This window comes from Sus scrofa, chromosome 9, assembly GCF_000003025.6.
Source record: "Sus scrofa isolate TJ Tabasco breed Duroc chromosome 9, Sscrofa11.1, whole genome shotgun sequence".
Taxonomy (NCBI): domain Eukaryota; kingdom Metazoa; phylum Chordata; class Mammalia; order Artiodactyla; family Suidae; genus Sus; species Sus scrofa.
In genome coordinates this window covers 109,738,554-109,765,645 of record NC_010451.4, presented here as the reverse complement: position 1 = coordinate 109,765,645, position 27,092 = coordinate 109,738,554, and the positions used below count along the sequence as shown (strand labels likewise).

Sequence of the window (27,092 nt, the reverse complement as noted above, 5' to 3'; positions counted from 1 at the left end):
AGGCTCTGCCAACAACAAGAATGCGCTTGAAAGTACATTTTTCCCTGGGACTTCCAGACAAGAATTCAGTCCTGCCAACACCTTGATTTCAGTCTCATGATACCTGGTCACACCATGGGGGTCCTCTCTTCTCTGTCACTCTCAAACTAGTGGAAAAACTCAAATAAGTGCCAGCCAGACTTTAATGTGCTTAGAATCACCTGGGGGGATTAATGAATGCAGAGTCAGTAGGTCAGATGTTGGATTTGAAGTTCTGAATTTCTAACAAACTGCCAGGTGATGCTAGCACTGCTGGTTTATGGGCCACACTGTGTGTGACAAGGAGATAAATAGCTTTGAGCATTACCCACCTGCACCTGGTAAAGCTGAGTAAATTTTAGCTGCAAAACCACTGGAGCCCACCGTTTTCTTGTGTGTGTGTGTGAGCGTAGCTCTTTGACAACTCTCTCGGTTTCTTTATATTTTTCTAGAAATTCATGCATGTGATTCAAGTTTTCAAATGCATTTCCACAGAGCTGAACAAAAGTTTTTATAATGATTCTATTCTCCCTTCAGAAAATTTTTTATTCAGATATTTTTATATGCATTGTAGGTTTAGATTCCCCACCCCCACCCCCGCCCCCGCCTTTCTTAGATTATCTGACAACTTTTTTCCCAAAGGACCAGCTCTGAATTTATTTGTTCTATCATTTTTCTGTCTTTTTTTTTTTTACCACTTGCTTTTTTTTTTTTTTTTTTTAATGGCCGCACCCATGGCATATGGAAGTTCCCAGGCCAGAGATCAAAGCCAAGATGCAGCTGTGACCTACACCACAGCCGCAGCAATCCCAGATCCTTACCCACTGTGCCACAGTGGGAACTCCCTGTCTTCTTTAAATTTATATTTGCTACTCTTTAACAGTGTCATTTGAATGTTTAATCCTCTCATTGCCATTATTGGCATGTGTATGTATATATATATATATATATAAGATCCTCTTACAGAGGAGCGTGAACCAAAGTTAACAAATCTAAGCTCTAAGCCTAAGCCTCTCACTGCTTCTTACCCCACCTCCCAGACCACACATTCCAGATGCAATATCTTGGCATGAATTTTTTTTTTCTTTCCATTTTTGACTGCACCTGTGGCATGCAGAAATTCCCAGGCCAAGGATAAGATCTGAGCTTCTGTTGCCAGATCCTTTAACCCACTGTGCTAGGCTGGAGATTGAACCTGTGTCCCAAAACTCCAGAGACACCACCAATCCTGTTTCGCCACAGCAGGAACTTCATTGGCGTGAATATTTTTAACTAGACTCTCACCTAAGGGAACGGAACGTCTTTACAGCCCGCCTTAGTGCCAAAGCTTCCAAAATTACTGCAAGAACAGGTTTGGCAGGCCTGTGTTCCTAAAGCAGGGGTGCCTGGTGAGGAAATGATGGGACAAAGCATCACATTAAGTGACTGAAATGAAGGTTAGTGGGGGTTGTTCCCCTTTGCGCAACAGACCCCCTCTTCACACTGCTCGACCGTGGCGAGGGGCTGTCTTCTCCTAAGGCTTCTATTCTTTCTTAACCAGAACTGTTGGACACCACTGTGGAAAAATGCAAAGGGGCAAAAAAGCCCAGCTTTGGGACAACTTCCCAGGTCCTTCTCTTTAATCTGTTAATTCCACTTCTCTGTCTTTCTTTTCACCCCATACAGTGGATTTTAAGGCCTAAGAAGATTGGGATTCTGCCCCATCCCTTCTCTAAGCTGTCCACCCTCCAACCCCCACCCTACCTGGCATCAACCTTAGAGATGCATCTCTCCTGGTCCCTGCCTGCCAGTCCTCTCAGCTGTCACCTCCATCACGTGGGGTGGGGGAGGGGCAGGTGACACAGGCGAGCACGTTGCTATGGTGACTTCTCTATTGATGGCAAAACCACTGACTCCAGCAAGTCACAGTGTTCATTTTGGTCTCACTCTTATGCTGCTGAAATGTTATGAGGAGCCCATGGAAATGAAGTCAACTAGAGCTCAGTGTTGCCCACCGATGCCCCTATCAGTCCGAGGCCCCACACTAAGTCCTCCTACTGCTGTGCCGTTTTGAGCATCCTTGTGTACCCCTCGGGGCCACTCAGGAGAGCACAGCCTTCCAGACTAATCTGGCCCCACTTCCTTTTCCAACTTGTCCTCCAAAAAGACTCTTATCAGAAGCCCTGGGTATGAACACGCCCTGTGGACCCCCTGCCAGTCACCACCTGGACATGCTGATTCCGCTTCCTGGCAGTTCAGGGTTTTGTGTCCACCTACGATTTCTAAACTTGCAGAAATATCATCCTAGATGAAGTTTTTGACCCAGCGCCAGTTCTTTTAGTCATTTGAGATGTTTGGTTGATTCTCTATGCTCTGCCCAGACTATTCAAAATCTCTATAAAGACTAGGGGATTCTTGAGTCTGCTGTTGAGTTTCTGCCTGGGAACAATCTGGGAAGTTAAAAAACAAAAACAGAAAACAAATAAACGTACAATTTCATGTTAAGATGTAAATGTACATAAAAATCCATATGAATGGGGCGTGTAGTTAACTTAAACCTAGAGAATGAAATAAATTGCTGTGAAATTTTCCCCCTAAGAAAGCCTGAAAGTGGTTTTCAGGAATTTACCTGGGAATTTTAACTGAGAAAATGGGAAAGGATAAAGATAGAAATGATAAATTTGTAAATGACTTTGCCAAAATGCTATCAGTGCATAATTTTGTTTTATCCTGACAGTAGTTCTGTGTGGCCTGAGTAGACATTATTAGTACATTTGAAAGATGGAAAAAGTCAGAATTCCCGTTGTGGCTCAGCATAACCCAACATTTTCTCTGTGAGGATTTGGGTTCTATCCCTGGCCTGGCTCAGTGGGTTAAGGATCCAGCATTGCTGCAAGGTGTGGCCTAGGTCACAGATGCAGCACAGATCCAGTGTTGCTGTGGCTCTGGTGTAGGCTGGCAGCTGCAGCTCTGATTGGACCTCTAGCCTGGGAACTTCCATATGCTGAAAGAGTGACCATAAAAAGAAAAAAAGCTGAAAAAATGCAATTCAGAGAAAATACATTCATTCCCTTAGTAAACATCTAAGGAGCAGCTGCAGCAGAGGCTACACGTGAGCAGCAATTGGGGAGCTTTTGGCCCCCCTGACACCTGCTCCTCATCCCCACAGATTCTTTTCTTTTTATGGCCACACCCATGGCATATGGAAGTTCCCAGCCAGGGATCTAATCTGGACCTCAGCTGTGACCTACACCATAGCTGCAGCAATGCCAGATCCTTGGACTTGCTGCACCTAGGCCAGGGATCAAAGTCATGCTTCCACAGAAACTTGCTGCAGAGGGATTCTTAGCCCACTGGTGCCACAGCAGGAACTCCTCATGAAAGATTCCTAATATGCTGTCAGGACTGTGAACCAGCAGTGTTGATAGCCCCTTGCTCAAAAGTTTACAGATAATTGCATGAGCAGTTCTAAAATTCAGATATCCTCACCTTCAAACTTACTTCAGTGCTTTTTTCCACTTTTCCTTCAGTGCTTTTTCCACTTTTCCTTTCCCTCAATGAAACATTTGAATTTAAGCACAGAAGAATTCCAGTCCTTTACTCTGAACCATTTTCCTTTCTTCTGACAGTCCTTAAATATAATGTGGAAGTCTGAAATAATAAGTAATTTACATACCTGCAGGTGAAATTCTTGCTGCAAAACACACCTTCCTTTTCCTTCCACCATCCCTTTTTGATGTGGAATAAATCATCCCCAAGGCTGCTAGAACCAATTAAATATTATTTCACACTCTGACATGAATGAGAAGAAGGGCTATGACAGAGCCACATGGCTTGTGCTGGAAGATTATCACATTATCTTGATAATGACAATGATGTGAGCCAGCACCAAGGAGGAATTGCTTTGTGGGGAAACATCAGGAAGCTTTCATAAGCAAAGATCATTTGTTTCACAAGATTCTCTTTGATGACTATTCCACCTGCTGATGAGCAAAAACAGTTGCCTTTTGAGATCTGAGGTTAATTCAAGGAGAAAACAGTTCGAAAGACAATGTAAATACCTAGCGTGGGGGTTGTATATTCTGTTTTCCAAGGTCACTCTTGGAAGAAAAGACATTGTCTTGGCATTGAAATTTTAAACTTTTACTTCCGCTAATGCAGCTGGAAAAAGTATTTTAAAAGCCAGAGCCCAGTGTGGCATTGATAAAAGGTTTAAAATATGTGCAGACAATGTTTAAAGCCCTTTAGTTTTGCTCGTTCCCCCTTCTAATAGACCCCCATGGAGGCAAAATCCAGTTAGCTGGCTGTGATCTGGGTTGTACAGTACTGGATTCTCAGAACTCGTCTTTGTCTCTACATAGTTTCTCAACAATTAGGAAAAGAAAGGGTCAATTTTACAATGAAGCGAAATAGCAGTTACAGCACAGACATCCTGCAAAGCTAAAGCCCCGTGGACATTGACAGAGCCGGTCCCCAGAGATCCGGAATGTATTCAGTATCTTAGACCAAAGACAACATTCTCTCCAAGCTGAGATATAGACGTAATAACAGAAAACGAGATGGGATGTGTTAATGCATTTTCTTATTCCTTCTACTACCTCGAAAGACATGCAATGATAACAAAAGCACATCAGTAATACCTAGCCATTTCCAAGAGTCATCCACAGCCAAATTATGGCCTTTGAATTTACTAGAAATTTCCACAAAGGAGGAGTAAAAGAAAACCCTTCATCTTTGCCTGATTCCTCAAATGAGTAAATGTGCCTAAATATTCTCACAAATGATGAAACTCAACTTTTGACTAGATTTTAGATGATGAAATTACTTTCAGAATTCCCTTGTGGCACAGCAAGATAAGGATCTGATATCATCATTACAGCAGCTTGGGTTGTCGCTCTGCCAAGGGTTCCCTCTCTGACCCAGAAACTTCTGCTTGGGTATGGGCCCCCAAAACAGGTTATTTTCACTGAGTTCCCAAGGCACAAACTCTGGAACTCCAAAGCCTTTCCTAGGACCTACACAGTGCTCAGTGGATGTGTTTCTCAGCAGAAGTCAGAAGGCAGTCGCTCCAGGGTCTCCTGAAGTCTTTGGTCTTGTCAACAGTAACAGTTTTGACCACAGTCCAAGAGAAAAGGTGAAATGCCTCAGGGAATATCTTTAAAAGATATTTTGGGGCTTCCCATGTGGCTTGCAGCAGAACTACTCAGTGCTGCTTCTATAGTGGTTGTGGCTTAACCCCTAGCTCAGGAAAACTTCCATACTCTGCAGGTGCAGCCACTTGTTTTAAAAAAGATACTTTGGCATATTCACTGTGGTTGGGTGCTTTCTCCTTACTATTGCTATTTTCTCAACTACCCTTTCCTTAGAAACTATTTCCATGTTTCAGCAGATAACCAATTCTTGCTAAGACTGCTGTGCTGATAAAGAAACCACAGGTTGTGTTAACTGAGACCCCTGTAAAGCAGGTCTGTCACCTGCGACCTGTGGCCCTTCCTTTCAGGGTGAGAGACAATGGCTTTGGTGGGACATGAGACATGCCATGTTCCAGTGTGTCCTCAGGCTTTCCACGCAGCAGACTCCATCAGCACCACACAACCACCCACGAAAGAACCGGCAGGGGGAGACAAGAGATCTTTCAAAAAACAAATCAACCCAGTATTTTTTAAAATTCATCTATATTCTCTCATACGTGCCTGAAAAGGCAGCTATAACATCAGGAGCCTACATGCCGACATCATAACATTTTTCCTCCCTGATACACCTGCTTTACAAAATCACCCTTTAAAAAAGCCACGAAAGGTCTCCAAGGACATGTCTAAGATAACCATTTGTGAAACTGCTTGGCTGTTTTTTTCTTAGACTGCCCTTTCTGTTGATTAGTAATAGACTCTCCCCTCTACCTTCAAAATACTGAAGAATTGTCCTCCGAGACGCAAACAGTGTTCCTATTAGTAGCTTTCACAAGCCTGAAAAGAAATAGAGCGAATAGGAAATGGAGCCTGGGGTGTTCTGTCAAGCAGATCATTTAAAAGCACACAATGAATCAGCCACAGGAAAAAAAAAAAAAAGGGACAAGGTCTCAGAAGGAATTATGTCGGTTCCTTCTTGGGCACCGCATTAAATGAAAACACACACTTGTTCAAGGACAGCAGGAGATGTGAACTACCGAGATGCTCAGTGAGATATGTACTCATGCTCCCTGGCTGCCAGTTGGAAACACAGACTCCCAGCCCAAGGCCATCAGAATCTGCATTTTAACCAGATCCCAGGTAGTTTGGGTGAGCTTTAAATCTGGAAACTCTGAACCAAAGCAGGCAGAAATCAGTTTGTTTTCTCCCAAAGGCACATCAGAATGAGAGCGCCTATGGGAGGAAGGAAGCCTATGCAGCCCACTCAGGAGGAGGACAAAGCCTATGCAGCCCGCTCAAGGTCAAAGAACACCCCCTCCCAGTTACTCTAGGCAGAGATGCTCTGTCCCTGACCTTCCAGGTGGGCCCTGTGTGAGTGCCAGCACCTGGAGGGGAAGACCTGAATCTGATTTGGAAGCGTGTTTTCCTCAGAAAGGAGCTTAAGTGGGACTTCCCAGATTTATCACATGCCCTCAGATCTGGGCCTCTCATTCTTACATTCCTATTAATATCAATGTGATATATAAACTCCTGCAGCAGTGGGAAAGGCCTGATGGCCCATGCCAGGATGCAGCACATCAGTGGTCCCAGTGGAGAAAGATGTGCCAGCCTGGGCTCCCCGATCCAGACTTTCTGGGGTTAGCTTGAAAACTACAGCAAGATACATGGAAGGTCCCAAGTGAGTCCAGAGAGCTGGTTCTGGTGACCCTGGTACCTGGTGTCACTGGAACCAGCCTGGTATCAGCCTCATGACTTTGACTGAAGTGCTGTCCTGCATTCTGGGAGAGGTCGAAGATCAACCCTGTAACAATCTGCTATGCACATCGCCTGTAAGGTTAGCCAGCCAGAGCTTTGCCAATTAATTTAGAAATAACCAGAACTAAATATGAAAGAAGCAGGAGAGTTCTCACTGCATTGCAAAGGGATCGGTGGCATCCCTGCAGCACCAGGACACAGGTCCAATCCCTAGCCCAGCAAAGTGAGTTAAAGGATCCAGCATTGTGGCAGCTACAGCTTAGGTCGCAACTCCATCTGGGGTCTGATCCCTGGCCCAGAACTCTATATGCCATGAGGGGGCCGAAAAAAAAAGCAGTAATTTGCCCACCTGAAAAATACTAAAATATCTTTGACATGAAAAGGACCCCATATGTCTCATTTCTGTGTTTATGCAGACAATGAGCTGCTATCAATAATGAGCTATTTCCGGAGTTCCCTGGTGGCCTGGTGGCTAAGGATCCAGTATTGTCACTGCTGTGGCCTGGTTTGATCCTTGGCCTGAGAAGTTATGCATGCCTTGGGCACAGCCCCCCCCAAAAAAATGTTTTTAAATAATAATGAGCTCTGTCTAATCCAAATACCTACTTACAGTTAATCAGAAGACTCAGTATCAGCCTTATTTGGGAGTATCAGTAAATCTCTTTCCCAAAAGGCAACTGAGGCAATTTAGAAGTTGGCTTTAAAAAAAAAAAAGGACAGAGGGAATCTCATAAAATCTATTGCTCTTTAAATACTTTCATATAAAGTTGAAGTTATTTAAATAATCAAGACCTATCATAGAGGATGACGTGGTCCTTTATTCTGAAAGGTAATTGGTCCTCTTATTCTGAAATAAGAAAGATCTTATTTCCTTTCACCTCAATAACCTCTTTTGGTCACTGGGTCTCAGACACTTGTGCAGGCAGCTTCCACTAGCCTGCTTTTTTAAGAAGCTGGAAACATGAGGCTTGTTTACCTTACCAAATCAAAGCCAAAAATTCGTCACCTCTTTCCCATTTGGACTCTGAAATTCGGGCTGGCCATATTTCTGTAGAAACACAAGACTGAGCCTCACTGAGGTCCTGCCACTTACTATTTGCCTGGCTAAAAACCCTCTGGCCTTGAGAAACCCCTCCCTCCTGAAAATATGATCAGCAATAGCCTCTCTTAAAATAAAGCAGTGTCCGCTGATAGCTTCAGCATCTTAGCTGAAATCAATTTGTTTTCATATCTGCTTCTAAAATATTATATGGTAGTTGAATGGCTAAAAAAATTATTTGAAAAAAATAATTTTCTGCCAGAGAGCTCAGATTTGAAGAGAGAGAATAAAGTGAAAAGAAACAAAGAAACTAGGAAGAACAAAGGCATATTTTCATCACTGAGCCCAGACTCCACTGCAAAAAAAGTGTGGCAATTTAAATTAAATTATAATTAATAGCAGCAGTTTTGTTGAAGTATCTCAAATTATCGCATTAGATGCTGAAGCTCAAGTGGTTTCCATGGCAATATTTTCTCTAAATGTCAGCTAGTATCTAATGTTTTTGCCCCTGGAATATGACAACCTGAAGCTTTTAGTGCCTTTCACTTTGGGGGGCAGGAAGGTCTGTTAGATAATCTCAATTTATTTTTGCATGCACTTAAATGTGTGTTTTATTTGCAATTGGTTTCTAAGCCTAAAGTCTACAATTTTATGTATTTTGCAATTTAGTAAATAAGAATCACTACTACCTCATCTACTATCAGGATTTTTTTTAATGCTTTCCTATTCCTTTTTTCTCCCAATCTGCTTGATGGGACAAGCAAGATATTGAGGCTAAAGAATTCAAGTCTCTTTTTAATATTCTGTTCTTAATGACTGTCTTTTAAATAAGTTTATTGTACTTAAGCACTTGCCTTGAAACTTACTCTCTCAATTTTTCACATTCTGTAAATGCAATAAAAAACTGTAATCTTACAGTAATGTTTTAAAGCACCACTAGCCCTATTTATAGTTTCACAAACGTGACTGTAATGGTGATACCCATTCTCTCTGTGCTGTTTGGGCCCAGGTGGGATTCGTATCTGGAATACTTACTGGGTTTCAGTTCTTCTACAGTGTGGGTTCAGAGTTCTGTTTATCACACTGCTGAGCTGATGCTGTCATTATGCGCAATTATCTTTGTCAGATACAGCATCTTCCGTGCTTACTTGTGAAGCCAGACAAGTGCAGTCGGAAGCCTTTGGATGTCTTTAGCCTCCCCAGACAGCCCACCAACCACAGAGAAAACAACTGGGCTAAATGAGCTGGTCCCTTAAGACCATGCCATGATGCACGTTTGATAGAGCCAGTGTAGACCTGTGCCTCCTCATCCAAAACAATTCAACTGAGTGCTTTGTAAGTGGTTTCTAGAACCCAATTTCCTGGATTCAGACACTGGCTCCACTATATCCTGGTCATGGGACCTCGGACAAGTGTTTAGCCTCCAAAATAGGATGAATAGGCTAATCCCACAAGGGTCACAAGAAGATGAGATGAGCTAATCGATGAAAAGGACTTAAAACAGTGCCTGATGTGTAGGAAGCACTATTACTGTTATTTCCTAAACAACTTGCTCTCGAAATTTGAATTTCATGCGAATTTACTTTTTGTGCTCCACGGTAGAAGGCAAACATTTCTAAGTGGATTCCACCACAAGGAAGCATGTGCTTTTCTGGGCCCCAGAGAGTTTTATATGTGAGGGAAGTGTAGTCAAAGAGATGAGTGATTTCATGTAGTCCTAAACTTCAGAGCTTTACTCTTCGTCTGTCACCTGTAAACAACCTACGTGATGATTGGAGACCTTTGTTGTGCAATGTCCCTCACCCGGTGGTAGGTAAGAGGTGGGTTCAGAACTGGCTTCCCAAAGAGAGCCACACCCTTGCCCTGCCAGCAACGGACAAAAGAGGTGGGGATTAGACTCTCTTTGCCTTTCCTAATGAATCCTTCCTAGAACAGAGCCAAAGGGCAGGCAAAAGCCTTTAGACATAGGATAAAACATTCATGGTTTCTATTCTTTGTGGTGAGAAGGTACATTTTTAGTCACCTAGTCCTAATTTCTCACCATTTTACTGTATCTGTGTGATTATGTGAAACAGCGTCCCCTGGGCCTGTTCTTACACGGTGGGTGTTCTTCCTTTTTTTCAACCTGAAGTTGGAGGAAGGGAAAAGGCAGGTGCACCAGTATTGTACTCTCAACATGCTTCCCACTGGAAGATGGAGACAGTGAAAGGCAAGACTCTCTGTGTGTGGAAGTGTGAATGTGATCATGTCCCAGCGTGTTTGGGGACCTGGGATGCATGTGCCTTCTTCATGGGCTCTGCAGCATCGCCAGGCCAGTTAAGAAGCATGTTCATAGAAGAATCCACTGTCATCAGTTCCTGCAGTGATATGTCTCCCTATCCCATACTGGGGGTAGTCTGATCCCTGGGGCTGCAAAGGAAACATGGTCTGTCAATATAGTAGAGATGATCAGACAAACACAGATGTATGCAAGAGAAATAAGCAGAAACACTTACACCTCCATGAGACACTAAATCAGAGCTGGGATAGTGCCACGCTTTGGTGTTATCATGTAGTGTGTCAACTAAAAAGAAAAAAAAATGCACAACCAAAAAGTTGAGAATTGGAATTCCTGCTGTGGCACAGTGGGTTTAGAATCTGACGGAGCATTTTGGGTTGCTGTTAGAGGTGCAGGTTCAATCCCCAGTCTTGGCTGCAGCCGGGATTCAATCCCTGGCCTGGGAACTTCCATATGCTACAGATGAGGCCATAAAGTTAAAAAAAATGATATTTATGTTTGATTTGTCAAACATACTGAGGACTTAAGCCCTGGAGACAGCCTCTCAGATAGGTCTGAGGGACTATTCTGAAGAGGTTGGGAGGAGCCGGGATACATGGGAGTTTTTGCAACAAAAACTTGGTAGTTGGATCATTAAAAGATTATTGTTAATTCAAGAAAACCAAACATCTCCAGTTAATGAATTTAGCAATTTCTATGTATGCGAAGAAATCCTTCCTTTGGGGGGACTTCCTGTTGTGGCTCAGTGGTAACAAATCCGACTAGTCCATGAGGATGTGGGTTCAATCCCTGGTCTCACTCAGTGGGTTAAGGATCCAGTGTTGCCATGAGCTGTGATGTAGGTCACAGATGCAGCTTGGATCCTATGTTGCTGTGGCTCTGGGAAAGGCCAGCAGCTGCAGCTCCAATTCTACCCCTAGCCTGGGAACTTCCATATGCCACCGGTGCAGCCTTAAAAAGGAAAAAAAGAAAAAATAAACAAATACTTCCTTTGCCATGCACCTTAGTTGTCTGGGGCCAGTATCCTGCTTTTTCCATCTTGAATCCCCTCAGGATGCACTCTGGGGGTGGGGTGGCTGATGGCTTGATGGCCGCAACTTCCTTTGGCAGGTGACATTCTTTGTCCACAGTGTCATTTGCGGATCCAGAAAAAAAGTGTACTGAATGTCATCTTTGCCTGTTCAATACAAGTCTGGTCCTAAGATCTTTTGATCCAACTACCAAGTTTTTGTTGCAAAAACTCCCATGTATCTAAAGTCTGTGTTGGATCTACTCATGACATTTCCCAAAATATAGATTCCTTGATACTCCAGCCCCACTAAACTGGTTCTGCTCTCCCAGCAAACTGGAAGGCAGGAGCAGAAAGGTCAGCAGCAGAATGGAGCATGTGTCATGGGTGAGGTTTGTGGTTTAGCCTCATCGGTGTCTCTTGGTCTCCCTGTTTCTCTATGTGCATTTCCAGGAGGATGTTGTTACCCAGGGGGGAAGGACGGTTACAATGAAATCATTTGAAATCTATATATAAAAATAGCAGATGACTCTGCATGCCAGAACAAAATGGATTTGCCTCTAGGGAAGAAGCATTCACATTCATTAGGACAGCCAGGCTCAAGTTACAAACAAAGCCATGAAAATAGGGATGTTGGAGTTTCCCTCGTGGCTCACTGCTTAACGAATCCTACTAGTATGCATGAGGACTCGGTTCCATCCCTGGCCATGCTCAGTGGGTTAAGGAACTGGCATTACTGTGAGCTGTGGTGTAGGTCACAGACGCAGCTCAGATCCCATGGTGCTGTGGCTGTGGTGTAGGCCAGCCGCTACAGCTCCAATTTGGCCCCTAGCCTGAAAACCTCCATATGCCGCAGGTGTGGCCCTAATTAGACAAAAAGACAAAAAAAAAAAAAAGAAAGAAAATAGGGATTTTCATGCAAACACAGAACCCTGCCCTTGAATTTTAGGAGGACTTCACTTGAACCTAGGGATTTTCCACTGATTATTTTCTGATAATAACCAAACTAGTGGATACAGGAATCATTAGCAGCTGTTCTATATTCAATATGTTCCTTTTATTTGTGGGGAAGAGTAAGAATGTGGCCTTGCTTTAAGGATGGAATTGAGTTTGGCAACTCACTTTCAACATTATGCCTGCGTGGAAAACTTCATTATTAGAAGAGGTTACACAAACATTTACACATCTCTTCATGGACTGATTTTAATTATACCAGTCAGTGAGCATCCAATTGGCTCTGCTACTTGTCTGTATTTTTGTCATTGGGACTGAAAAAATAATTAAATTGGCCCCTGCCTTTTTAAGAGGATGAATACCACATAAGGAGAGAGAAGAATTAAGATGATAGCCATTGGAAAGAGGGGAAACGCTTCATCTGAGGTGGGAGAGAATGGTTTCAAAAAGAGATAAGATTTAATGAACAAAGAGAAGCAAGGCAAACCAGATATCCTGACATAGAAGGTCATGTGGATGAGCAAAAGCACATCCACCTGAAGCATCAGGAATCCATGTGCCTAGAATGTTGCGTTGGAAAAGTGGCTCCATGAGGGAACAGGCAGGAGAGAAATTCAGCTCAAGGGAGGCCTTCCTCTCCATACCAAAGGGTTCAGATTTTATTGTTTTATTTTATTTCATTTATTTATTTATTTTGTCTTTTTAGGGCCACACCCATGGCATATGGAGGTTCCCAGGCCAGGGGTCAAATCGAAGCTGTAGCCACTGGCCTACACCACAGCCACAGCAAAGCCAGATGCAAGCCCCATCTGTGACCTACAATGCAGTCATGGCAATGCTGGATCCTTAACCCACTGAGAGAGGACAGGGATCGAACCTGTGTCCTCATGATACTAGTCAGATTCGTTTCCACTGAGCCACAACGGAAACTCCCAAAAAGGCAATCCTGAGGGGTTTTTGTTCTTTTCTAGCTCTTCTCATTCTGCTTAGGTTATCTCAGGTCGCATCCATATGTATTGTTTATATCAATAATGTCAAGAGAACCAGGGAGAGGATGTCACCATCTCAGAGCATCTATGTTTTCTGCAGTTTTGTGGACAAGAACGCAAAGCTCTTTGGAGCAGGAACTGTGCTGTGTTCCACCATTCACATTACCTGAAGCAGAAGAGCACATGGTTTTGTAGAATCATGAGCATCACACAATAGAATAATGGCAAAACTTCCACTGTAATTTTTTGTTACTAAATATATTTTGAAGGTTTATATTATTTAAGGGTCAAGAGATTTCCATGTTTACCAAAAGGAGACAAGAAATATGACCCACTCACTAACTATCCAAATGTCTGGTAGACAACCTCCATCCAGGAGTCCTATGAGCACCTCAAGCTCAATGTTTGCAAGCAAAACAAGTCTCCCCCTACTGCTAGGCTTTTCCTCCCAGAGGCCCCACCTCAGCTAAACTGTCTGAAAGCTGGGATTTCCTCAGCAGCTCACCTGTCCCTGTCTTCCTAGCTCTTGAAAGGCGGAATAGAGAAGATTCTTGACTTTGACATTAACCCTACCTGGGTGTTGATCCCAGCCAGGCCACTTGCAAGCTACCAAGATTTTGACTTTTTAGAGGGACTTGGACTAAATTGTGTCCAGAGAAGAATGATTATAATGTCAAAAGGCCCAGAAATTGGAGTGTCTGTTGTGGTTCAGCAGGTTAGGAATCCAATCCAGTGTCCATGAGAATGCAAGTGGGTTAAGGATTCAGTGTTGCCGCATGCTGTGGCATAGGTTGCTGCTCCGGCCAATTCAGTCCCTAGCCTAGGAATGTCCATATGCTGCAGGTATGGCTATAAAAAGAAAAAGACCCAGAAACTGCTCAAGATGAACAGTGAAGGTGTAAGCTCTTCTTGAAAAGCAGCTCTCAGTCTTTGAAGGGTGGTTGACCTCAGGGAATTATATGCATTAATATAATTTATGCATTAATGTCTTTATGTTATTAAAGACACATAATCTTATCGTGTCCTGCGATTGTGTGAGTTACAACATGGAAGCTGTAATGCAGTTTCAGGGAATTTACTATAAATAGATAGGGTTATAATGAAAACCCCATCCATGCTTTACATTAGCATTTTAACTGTATAAACCAAACTCTTCAATGAGACATGGAAAGTTCTTGTTAATAGCAGTTTTCATCTTTTTATTGCTTACTATATGTCCCCAACACTTAAAATGGTGCCTGACAAAGAGTAGGAATTCTGCAAAGATTTGTTAAAATAGGGACAGAAATAGAAAATTTCTTAGGCAGTTCATATTCTTCTCCACACTTTTATGAAATATTATCCCCTTATAATTTCCTGACGTCTCCAGTGTTTTACTAGAGCCATGTAAAATATTCATTTAAAGAAACAATTATTTTTTTAAATGAAAACTCTAATCTAAAAAGATACAGCTACCCCAAGGTTCATAGCATCATTATTTACAACTGCCAAGACATGGAAGCAACCCTCGTATCCACCAACAGATGAATAGATAAACATGTGGTCTTTATGTTTAGAGATACATATACATACACACAATGAAATACTACTCAACCATTAAAAAGGGTGAAATTTTGCCATTTACAACAACATGGATAGACTTAAGGGCATTAAGTCTAAGTGAAATAAGTCAGAAAAAGACAAATACTGTATGATACCACTTGTATATGGAATCCAAAAATTGTAATGAACTAGTGAATGTAGCAAAAAAGAAATAGACTCACAGGAGTTCCCGTCGTGGCGCAGTGGTTAACGAATCCAACTAGGAACCATGAGGTTGCGGGTTCGGTCCCTGCCCTTGCTCAGTGGGTTAACGGTCCAGCGTTGCCGTGAGCTGTGGTGTAGGTTGCAGACGCGGCTCGGATCCCGCGTTGCTGTGGCTCTGGCGTAGGCCGGTGGCTACAGCTCCGATTCGACCCCTAGCCTGGGAACCTCCATATGCCGCGGGAGCGGCCCAAGAACCAAGAGATAGCAACAATAACAACAACAAAAAGACAAAAGACAAAAAAAAAAAAGAAATAGACTCACAGATATAGACAACAAATTAGTGGTTACCCATGAGGAGAGGGAAGGCAGAAGGGCAGTATAGGGATAGGGGATTAGAGGATTCACACTATTATGTATAAAATAAGCTACAAGGATATATTGTACAATGCAGGGAATTTAGCCAATATTTTATAATACCTAAAATGGAGTATAGCAGAGTTCCCATGGTGGCTCAGCAGTAATGAATTCGACTAGTATCCATAAGGATGCGAGTTGGATCCCTGGCCTTGTTCAGTGGGTTAAGGATCCAGCATTGCCATGAGCTGAGGTGTAGGTTGCAGACACAGCTCAGATCTGGTGTAACTGTCATGTAGGCCGACAGCCACAGTTCCAATTCAACCCCTAGCCTGGGAACCTCCATATGCCATGGGTGCAGCCCTAAAAAGACAAAAAAGTAAAATAAAATGGGAGTATAACCTATAAAAATTGTGAATCACTGTACTGTACACCTGTAACATATAATGTTCATCAACTATACTTCAATTTAAAAGTTTTTTAATGCTTATTAGTGCTGTAAGCTATAAAAAGCTCATTGGCAAATATATCCAATGCCATCAATTGTGAAAGGGATAAAAGTAGGTGAGGGGCAGATTTCAGCCAAACTTTAGAAAAAGTGTTCTAATACATCAACTTGTCATCAGACTCAGGTCGTTCTGTGATTTTTTGTTATTCCTTCCAGATCAGTCTAGTGCTCACCTGGGCCTTGCACAAAGGAAAGCAGTGGACATTGAGGCTGCTGTGACACTCCTGGGGAAAATAGCTGTGACACTTGTGAGGATTTAAATGAAATGGAGGTCTCATTTGGGAAAACAGGCAGTGTTGAACAGCTGTATGAAAAAATAGGTATCAAGTTATTTGGAATAAATGATATACGTGACTTTTCATTTCTTCCTTTACAGCCAGTGCTGATTTTCCATATAATCCAGGACAAGGCCAGGCTATAAGAAATGGAGTCAACAGGAACTCGGCCATCATTGGAGGTAGGTGACAGACAGGACAGACTTTCAGGTGGCCTCTCACCTGTGGAAAGTGGTCATTTCCAATAAAACCATAATCTAAGTGGGAAAGAGTTATCTAAATTTTACTTTGTTCATTTTGCTCTTTAAATATGATTGAGGGCTGAGAAGTACAGATGTGGCAACATTGTGGTAAATGTAACCTGACTACTTTTTAATGTTGACTTGAGGGGGAAAAAAAAAAAAGCAGCAGTAGTGAGCTGGCCAGCATCAGCATCCACAAGTAGGCAGTCATGGCAACAGCAGGATGTTTCTTATGCCTTCCAGTCTTTTTCACTCTCATCCTCTTGCATCCTAGATGGTCCAGGATAGCTACCTACAAAAACAAGAAGGGCTATTCCACTCTGGTTTGGGCAATCTTAATAGAAGTTATCAGAAAATTAATAAGTCAGAGTATCTAAAATATTCCAGTTTTTTTTTTTTCTTCTCACCATTGATACCTGCAGAATAATGGGATAGTCTCCTAGTATAGTTTCTTGTGTTTGGATCAGTATTGATAGCCCTGCTGCCTATTGCCTTCTTTTCTTGCTCTGTCTTTGTTATTTCCTAAAGACAGTTCCTGCCTCTCTGAGTATGGCTAATATTATAAACGTATCAAGGATTTTAAACTCAGCCAATCAACTCATCTTGGTCAGTAGGTTTATTTTCCTCAGGAAAAAAGTAGATACGTGTGTGTGTGTGTGTGTGTAAATATATGTAACTAGAATTAGAATACATTCAGAATGTATTCTATGTGTGTGTATACACACACACACACACACACACACACCACACGACTCTAATTAGAATACATTCAGAATAGTGCTTGAATCACATTGTCCAAAGTTCTGGTATAATCCTTATGCTCATTGTTTTTGCTTTTTTAAGATCGACTTTATTGAAGTTGATCCTATTTAAGTGTAACAGACCAGTGACTTCTGATAGACACATACGCCCACAACAACAACCATGATAAGATATAGAACATTTCCATCCACTCTGTGCTCCTTTGTATTTCATCCTCCCCTGGCCCCACTTGCTTTTGTCCCATAGATTACTTTTGCCTCTTGTAGGGTTTCATACAAGTGGAATCACATAGTAAGTAACCCGTGTGCCTTCTTTCACTCAACATAATGTTTTGGCGATGTATCCATTTTGTTGTATTACCAATAGTCTGTTTTTTTTATTGCCAAGTTGTAGTCCATGGTATGAATGTATTATAATTTGTTTTATCTAACTACCTGTTGACAGATGTTTGGTTTGTTTCCGGATTTGGGCTCTTTTGCATAAAACTGCTATGAATATTCTTGTCCAAGTCTTGTGTGAACAAAAGTTTTTATTTCTCCTTGGTAATTCCTAGGAGTGCAATGGCTGGATTATAGACATTAGATACTTAACTTCATAAGGTGTTGTCATGCAGCTTTCCCAAATGGTTGCACCGTTTTACATTCCCATAATCAGTATCCGAGAATCAAGTTGCTGGACCGTCTCACCAAACACTTGGTATTGTCATTCCTTATAATTCTGGCCATCTAGTAGATGAGTAGTGGTGACTCAGTGTGGTTTTAATGTGCAGTTATCTGATGGCTGGCAATGTTGAGCATCTTTTCACATGCTTACTGCTATTTGCAAATCTTCTGTGAAGTGTCTGTCTAAATCATTCCTGTCTCTTAATTGGATTGTTGACCTCTTGTTATTGGCTTTTAAGGGTTCTTCTTGCATTCTGAATATAAGTCCTTCGTTACACATACGTATAGTGAATACTTTCTGCCAATTCGTGACTTCCTTTTCATTTTCTTAGTGATTATTTTTTGAAAAGTAGATTTTAAATTTAAGTATAATTTTCCTAACATTTTTGTGATTATTTTTAAATCCTATCTAAAAACTCTGCCTACCCCAAGATCGTAAAGATTTTCTCCTGTTTTCTCCTAGAAGTTTTATAGGTTTGGTTTTAATTATTCAGTCTAAAATCACTTCAAGTTAATGCCTGTATATAGTATGAGATAAAACTCAAAGTCATTATTTTCCAAGTGACTATCTTGTGATTCCGTGACCACCTGTTGAAAAGACTATGTTTTTTCCTAATTTAACCTCAGTTGGCGCTTTTGCCAAAAATAAATTACCATTATATGTGTATGTCTTTTTCCTGGACTCTTTTCTGTTGCTGATCTATATATCTTTCTTGGCCAGTATCCTTCTTACTTTATTGTTATATCTTTATAGTATGTCTTGAAATAAGCAGTGTAGGAGTTCCCATCATGGCACCGCGGATATGAATCCAACTAGGAACCATGGGGTTGCAGGTTCAATCCTTGACCTCACTCAGTGGGTTAAGGATCCAGTGTTGCTGTGAGCTGTGGTGTAGGTCATGGATGCAGCTCAGATCCCACATTGCTGTGGCTGTGGCATAGGCCGGCAACTACAGCTCCAATTAGACCCCTAGCCTGGGAACCTCCATATGCCGCAGGTGCAGCCCTAAAAGGACAAAAGACAAAAAAAAGAAAAAAGAAAAAAAGAAATAAGCGGTGTAAGTTCTACAATTATTTCTCTTTTTTTCAAAATTATTTTTGACTATTCTGGGTCCTTTGTATTGCCACATAAAATTCAGAATCAGCTTATTTCTGCCCCCCAAAAAAATTTTGTTATGATTTTCATTGGGATTTCATTAGATTTGTAAATGAACATATTAACAATATTGACACTGAAATATGGTTTAGCCATCCATTTATTTAGATCTTCTTTAGTTTCTCTCAGTAAGGTTTTATGATTTTCAGTGTACAGTCTTAACAACTATGTTCAATTCTGTTATAAATGGTATTATTTTATTACTTTCATTTCCAGTGTTTCTTACTAAGATATAAAGATACACATTTTGCCTTGCTAAATTTACTTTTAGTTCTAGCAACTTTTTTGTATAGTCCTTAGAGTTTCCTATATAGACAATCCCATCTTCTGAGAATAGAGTTCTTACTTATTCCCAATCTACACTTTTTATTTTCTTTTTCTTGTTTTATTGCACTATCTAGGACTTTCAGCATAATCATGAATAAAGATGTTAAGAACTGACACTCTCACATTTTTCTAGATTTTAGAGGGAATGTATTTAATCTTTCACTATTAAGCACAATATAAACTGTAGATTTCTCAAAGATGCCATTTATCAAGTTGAAATTGTCTTTCTATTAGACAGTTTCCTAAGAGGCTTTATGATGAATGGGTGTTGAGGTTTATCACATGTTTTTTGTGCTTCTATTTAAGTGATCATATGGGTTTCTCCTTTATTCGCTTAATATGATAAATTACATTATTTTTAATGTTAAATCAATCTTACATTCCTATAATTAACCCCTCTGTCATAATAGAGTCTTCTTTTATATTGCTAGGTTCTATTTGCTAAAATTTTATTAAAGAAGAATATCTCTGCATATTTTTCTTAATACTGAAAGAATTGTTGGGTTTTAGTATCAGTGTCAGGATAATGCTGGCCTCATAAAATGAATTGAGTAGTATCCGTCTCAATTTTAAGGCAAATGTGTAGGATTGGTATTACTTCCTTAGGTAGAATTTGTTAATAGTGTTTTTGAGGTCTTCTAAGTTCTTACCAATTTTCTGTTTAGTTGTTCTATCAGTTACTAAAAGAGTGTTGGAATCTCCAAATATAATTGTGAATTGCTCTAATTCTCCTCTCAGTTCTGTTAGTTTTTGTTGTTGTTGTCATCGACTGAAAAACCGTGTACAGCCTAAAAGTTGGGAATTATGTTTTATTTGGTGGTCAAAACTGAGGACTTAAGCTTGGACTTAAGGTAGCTCTTAGAGACTGCTCCTAAGAGACAAGGGGGGAGCCAGGATATGTAGGAGTTTTTGCAGCAAAGACCAGGTAGTTGGAACATCAAAAGATTACCATTAATTAAAGAAGACCAGATATCTAAAGTTAAGGAATTTAGTGTTTTTCTGTGTGTGGGAAGATGCAAGAGTCTGGGCGCAGTAACATCATTCCTTTGATATGCACCTCAGCTCTTTGGGGCCAGAACCCTACGCTTTCTCATCCTGAGTTTCCTCAGGGTACACTTTCCAGGAAGCAGCCCAAAGGAGGCTGCAGTATCCTTTGTTTTCTGATATGGTTGGCAGCATCGTTGTCATTTTGAAGAGTCGTGTTTTGCATGGGAGAGGGTAGTACTTGAGGGAACCATGGTCAAGCAGGGGCTGGAAAGTGTTGGAAGGATATATGGGATATGTTTAACCTCGAGTACTCCTCCTGTCTCCCCCAGGGGTCATTGCCGTGGTGATTTTCACCATCCTCTGCACCTTGGTCTTCCTCATTCGGTACATGTTCCGTCACAAAGGCACCTACCACACCAACGAGGCAAAGGGAGCAGAGTCAGCAGAGAGTGCCGATGCTGCCATCATGAACAACGACCCCAACTTCACAGAGACCATTGATGAGAGCAAAAAGGAATGGCTCATTTGAGGGGTGGCTCTTTGGCTATGGGACAGGGAGGGGGGAATTCCTAGGGAGGAGGGCAGGGGACAGAAGCACCCTACTTCATACTCCTGAGCACATCCTTAAAATATCAGCACAAGGTGGGGGAGGCAAGCAACAGAAAATTCCTGAGACTGATTGCCACAAAAATACTTTTTGATATTTCTTTATAGCTGAGTTTCCCCTTCCGTATCAAAACAAAATAATACAAAAAATGCTTTTAGAGTTTAAGCAATGGTTGAAATTTGTAGGTAATACCTGTCTATTTTGTGTGTGTTTAGAGGTGTTCTGAAAACCCAGGTAACAGGGCAAGTTTTCTACATTTTTCAGAGCCCTTAGAATGTGGATAGTTTTTCTTGAGAAAAGCTGATGCACCTACCCATGGCCTCCAGCCTTTTCTTCCTTTGACATAGAGTCAGCTGCTAATGGGCTATTGTAGTAACTAGTTCGTGTTCATATAATATTTCTTTTGGTGTTCTGTGAGTGGGAAGAGGAAAGAAAGGGACAGAGAGAACCTATGATTTGCCAGTCTATGCTAGTTCTTTGAGAGTCCCACCCAAAAAAAAGCAGCTGTAGGAAGAGAGGGTATGACCCCTCTCATGTAATAACATGATCGACAAACTGGGAGAAGCTTTAAGAACCAGGGGAAGCAGTCTCCTATTGGGATTGTTGGCTTTATTTTTCATCAGATCCTGCGAGATAATATGGTTCCCTGTATGTAGTCTTAGACCTTTCCAATGTTTGTAACTCTTAGCTACGATACCTATGACCAGCTGTTACAAACGATTTTCTCTCTGCTTTTCCTACAACGTATTGGGCTAGACTGTATGTGTGTGTACGCACCTTGGTAGGGAAGATGTTAATATTTGTTTGCTCTGTTTCTTCTATGGTTGGTAGCAAGAGTATGGGCACCATCTCGAATGCATAAATTAGGTGGCTCTTCTTATTTTTCTTTAAATCTCCAGTCATCAAGCCCCTGTGACAAAATCCTAGCAGACAGTGTCCTCTGAATGGACGTACCAAAATAAAGCCAAGTTGTGATTGAGTATTATTGCTTTTACTCTGCAGTCCTGTGAAAATCCTGCCATATTTTAACTCATCTATGCCATGTATTGTTCCATCCTAAATAGTCACACTGCTGTGATTCAGGGATCTTCTTTGGCAGATAAAGTTAACATTCAGGTGCATTGCAACCTGGTGACTGCTGCTTCTCAGAGAATGGACATGTCTAATCAACCATACCTCAGTTTAATCAGAAACCTTGACCTACTTCAGCAAATAACTGTTTAAAATAATAGACTATCTGTGTCCACAAACAGGGCAAAACTCCTGTTGGAGCATCCAAAAAATAATTTCACTTATTTATTTTAAAAAGATTACACAAAAGTTATTTCTAGAATGACTACCATTTACGATCATTATTGTTCAGGCTCTTATGCTTAATAAGTATGTTAAAAGAATTTTAAGACTCCAACATTTCGAGGATTAAAAATCACTTTGTTTCTCCTCCTGGAAGGAGGTGAGATGAGGTTAGAAGGGTACTGATGCTGTTTTTCTGATGGCATCCTCAAGAAAATGGAAATCCTAGTTCACTTGGGTTATATATTCGAGATTCTCAGGATGCCTGACTTATTGAAGGATCTGTTTCTTGAGTGATGGAAAATCTTATCCAGAGCTACACACAGCACCAGTGCCTGACACATTCCAAAGGAGACAGTGGACCAGTTAATTCACATCCAAGTCAAGGTCACAGAACAAAAGGGAACCTAGTGCCCTTTTACAATTGCTTACTTAAGGCACTATCATTAACATCCTTTATTTAAAAAGGTCTTGATCATTTTCCATAAAATGCACTTGAAAAGCATTTAGTACAACAATGAGACATTTACAAAATACCTTTCGAAAACAAAGGTTATTATTTAATAACCTTATTTGACCAAGATGACTACCATAGAATTCTTTTATATATTGTCAGATCAAATAAGCACATTTTAAACATTATGTTTAAAAATATTTCTGATTTCTTGAAACCTTTTTTATAGCTATTGCTTTTGCATTTAACAAATAATACCAGGTGGAAATTTGTCATTTGTTGCATTTCCCATGCTAGCTTTGTCCTCTATACATTGATACTTTCCTTTTCTTTTCAAAATTATTAAGAAATTAAACACAAATAGGCTAGTAGTAGTCTCTTTAAATAAAAGAGTCAGAACAAAAACAAAAACATTTCTTTAAATAAGAGATGGTTTTAAAGTTTCAGGAAAAACTGATGGTTGATTTCAGGTTGTTTATGCAAAAAATGCCCTCTGTGGATAAAGCATGCATCTCTGTTTTGAGTTGCTAGGATGGGGGACTTTGAATTCAGAATCAATGCTATTCTAAGCTCTCAAGCATATTCACTTGAGCTCAATGAAGCCAGCTCAGAAGGTATGAAGTTATATTCTTGTTAAGTTCTTCTCTGGCCCATCTTAGTATATAAGACAGCATTTCCTCCTTGTGGCCTCCAACCAGCTACTCAAGAAAAAAGAGAGGGTGGGTCGGGAAAAAGAGAGACTTGTGTGGTATAAGTTTTTATTGAAGAGCTTGGGACAAGAGGCTGAAAGCCTTTGTTGGAAAATTTCCTATTGCCCTGCATTTGACAAATAAGCATCCTTTACTAACAGGAGCAGGATTTCGGTGGCCCAGGAAAAAGGGCTGGCATGAGCCCAAGTAGATCTTAATGTTGTTGAACATCTATGGACCAGCCACAGATGCTGTTGAGAGCTGTGCACAAAGACAACCCATAGCAAATTCCAAAGGAAAAGCAAACATCTACTGGTAATAAAAATGTAGTGTCAGTGTAGCATCCAGAAGAAACGTTTATGTCCTTCTATAGCAGGACCTGTTCTTTTCTATTCTTCAGTGTATCCTTTTTCTCCCTCTCCTTTCTCTTACATACGCATTGTAATAATCCCTTGACATCTCACACTTCTGAGAGATTTGAACCTCTTGATATTTTTTTTTCCTTTTCACTGTCCTGTCAAGCAGTTTTCAAAAAGAAAACCAATAATTATTAAATTGAATTCCAGTGAGCCAGTCTAAAATAGTTCTAAATTGCTAGTCCCAATAGAACCACCTCATCCTGAAATAGATGAGAAACAAATAGCATGTCTAACTAACCTGGGCAAAAAACCAATGGGCACCATTTTTAAAATGATGATTCGGTGAGAGAGGATCCCGAGAGTCAGCTGATAGAGCCCTGATCCTCTCTCTCTCCCTGACATGCTCTATGGTCTTGGCCAGGTAGCTGAACCTCTGTTCCTCTTTGCCTCATATGTAAGATAGAGCTGTTTTATCTACTGCTTAAGTCATTTGTGAGGTGCCATGGATTCTTAGCTGCAGATAACTTTGAAACCCAAATAAAAAGGCCAAAGTCAATGGATATATTGGAAGACTTACTTTCCAACTTGTGGTTGAAAGTCATATCAAAAGGAGCCACCTGGCCATGTCCAGGAATGTAGACTTACAAGGCAACTATAAGCTTACTAGATTACAAGTACAACTACTAGATTATGAGTCAGAGAGACTGACAAGGAGGTAATCTGCCAACATTGGGAGACGCAACACAGCCAAAGGCAGAAAAGTCAGAACTCCATGTGTACAAAGCCCTAAGGTCCCACTTGGGTGTGACTTATAGTTTATATATGCCCCAGTGTGATTATAAATAAGACAACATGAAGAGCAAATGTGACTGTTTTTCTAGCCCAGTGGCTGTATCTACACTCCACACACCCCACAGGATGATGATGGAAACTTTAAATTTATTTCATAGAGGTATTTTTTTGGATACAAGTGGTATATGAACCTCAATGTCAATAAAACAGGGAAACCGTGTTGAAAAGTTGGTTACTTTCTGTGGAGCAGAGACTGGCAGAAGGTGGCAAAGATACATGGACACCTGGGTATGAATACCCAGCAGGCATTTACAAGTTTATTTTCTAGGCAAAATGTGCTTTAGGAGCAGGTCTGCTTGGATGGTCTGCACCACTTCCGAGTCTCAGTTTATTTACAGGAACTGCGGAATTCTGAGATAGTGGAAGCACGGCTCCTATCTTGTGGGCTGAGAAAAGGTTCTCAGTGTTACTGATCCTAAGTTTTGCTTTGTCAGGTTTTTTAAAATTTTTTCAGTGAGCATGGGGTGAACGGTGGAGGTTAGAGTTGTGAAAAGCTGGGCTAATATTCTTTCTGTAAAGTCAACCAGGATTCCATCCCGTGAACTAACACGAAATTTCACTCTCTAAAAGCAACAGCATGTAAACTAGAATGAAAGAAGGAAATTATGTATGTATGCCTACTATTCTTTGTGAATGTCTTTCATTTAACTAAAACTATATTAGAAACCAGATGGATAAATAAAAAATCCAAAATAGTTTTAATTATCTGAAAAGCGATTCTTGTGTTTTGTTCCACTCGAGTCTCTTGGAAGCTCATTTCCACCTTCAGCAGAGAAAGGTCCAGGCACTGAAGCACACATCTCTGGGATATAATCTTTCCAAAAGCAATGGAGAGATGCTAACTCCTCAAAGGCAGGTCTTCCATGAATGCATCCACAGTGAACTTTTTCTTGCTGCACCCTCTGCCCCTCCCCCATCTTTCTTAAAGTAGCTTCATGAATATTGGCATCATGGTTTGAATTAATTTACATACAGCTGGGTAAAATGTGGTTAGAATTATGGGATGTCCAGTATGCATTATGAGCCTGATTTGGGACAAGAGAGTAACACCATATAATGGACAAATGGGTCCAAGCCAGTGACCTTGGTAACAGGGGTTTACAATGTGTCTGGAGGTGCGGTTCTTTCTAAATGCACTCAGGGTACATTAAGAGCTGTGGTCCACAGTTTCTACTTCCATTTCCTAGGCTTCTCTTACCATCAGGAAACCATTTCCTTCGAATCAATTTTCAGAGAATCATTTAAATGTACACCCAATAAGGCAAATTCCAGTTAAAAGCCCAGCCTCCCTGTGCTTCAGCCATTCCCAAGGCCAATCAATAGCAGGAACACCACAGTCTAGTTGGAAGGCATTATGCCCTGAGGTTCTCTGTTGTGATTCTGCTTTGCGAGTGTGATCCAACAGGTGCAGAGAGAATGTTAGAAAAGAAAATCAGTGCTTATACAAGGTCATCATGAATGAGTTTTAAAAGGATGAGCCAATCAGTTCAGGATTTGCCCCTGCAACAAGAGCATCTGAGCACCAGATGCTTCCTCCCTTTCCCAGGCCCACTGGCCAGCATGTGGACACTAAGATCACGAAGTTCCAGGAAGACAGTGACTGTTTTGCAGAAGGCAATATCTGTTCAATGAGTGGGGGAGTCAAGAAGCAGACAAAGGTTGGGCAAAGGGCAATTACAGGGAGAAAGGTACATTGAAGAAAACATTCAATTTTACTTTGTCAAGGATGGCATGGCCTCATGGACGTACTAGAGTGCAGAAAACAGGAAACAATTGTGATACTATTTTTTGAGAGTTTGCGTACTCCCCAAGGAAACTGTGTCTGAAAGCTAACTTTATCTATTTATTTATTTCTTTATTTATTTGGCTGGCCCCATGGCATATAGAATTCATGGGCCAGGGATCAGTGCTAGATTCTTTAACGCACTATGGGAGGCAGGGAACAAACTTGCGTTCTGGTGCTCCAGAGGCGTCGCTGATTCTGTTGTGTCACAGCGAGAACCCCTAAAAGCTAACTTTAGAGCAAGTATTCTGTGAGTCATTAGCATATGTGTGCCTGGCCTTGGTCACCCTGAAGACCTTGAATTCAGAGAAACCTGGGTTAAATAATCCCTGCACCTAAAGATTCCTTTCTACTAGCAACCCTTCCCCTCCTGCAAACACACCAACGTGCCCGCAAAGGACCGCAGCGCGAAGCAGTTTGCCAGGAAGAGAACGTAAGGTTGGTTTTTTTTTTATATTTCCATTATCTTTCCATTCATCTTAATTCCTCCTCTGGGTACAGGGTAAGTAAAGTCTCGTGGGACAGGTAAGTAAACACATACACTGAGACTTTTTCAAAGGAGGGAAGCCAACATTTTTTGTAAGTCCCTGGAACTAAAGCATGAGAAAGTCATTTCTTCTAAATGTAGAAATTCAAATTATAAAATGTAAATTAAGACGTGGCAGAGAGGAAAAAGGCCAAGATGATAAAATCATGAATTTATTATATGTTCACAAATAAAATGAAATCCTTAAGCCTAGGAAGGCAACAGCTATATGGAGCACGATTGCAAACTTAATCATGAAAAACATAGTGTAAATATTAACTTTCTCCCTAAGATCTAGTAGAGCAGAACCAGGAGCAACTTTGAAGACAGCAAGTAGGTACATTTAAAACAAAGGAAAAA

At 41.1% G+C, this 27,092-nt stretch overlaps 1 protein-coding gene across 1 annotated transcript in view; it reads left to right on the top strand.

Moving 5' to 3' along the window:
* CNTNAP2 (contactin associated protein-like 2) overlaps positions 1-25,136 on the top strand; it is a 2,040,635-nt gene extending 2,015,499 nt beyond the window's left edge. Inside the window, 2 exon segments of the mRNA XM_021102606.1 lie at positions 16,135-16,215; positions 20,499-25,136. Of these exon segments, the coding sequence (XP_020958265.1) occupies positions 16,135-16,215; positions 20,499-20,698 (281 nt within the window). The 3' untranslated portion in view covers positions 20,699-25,136.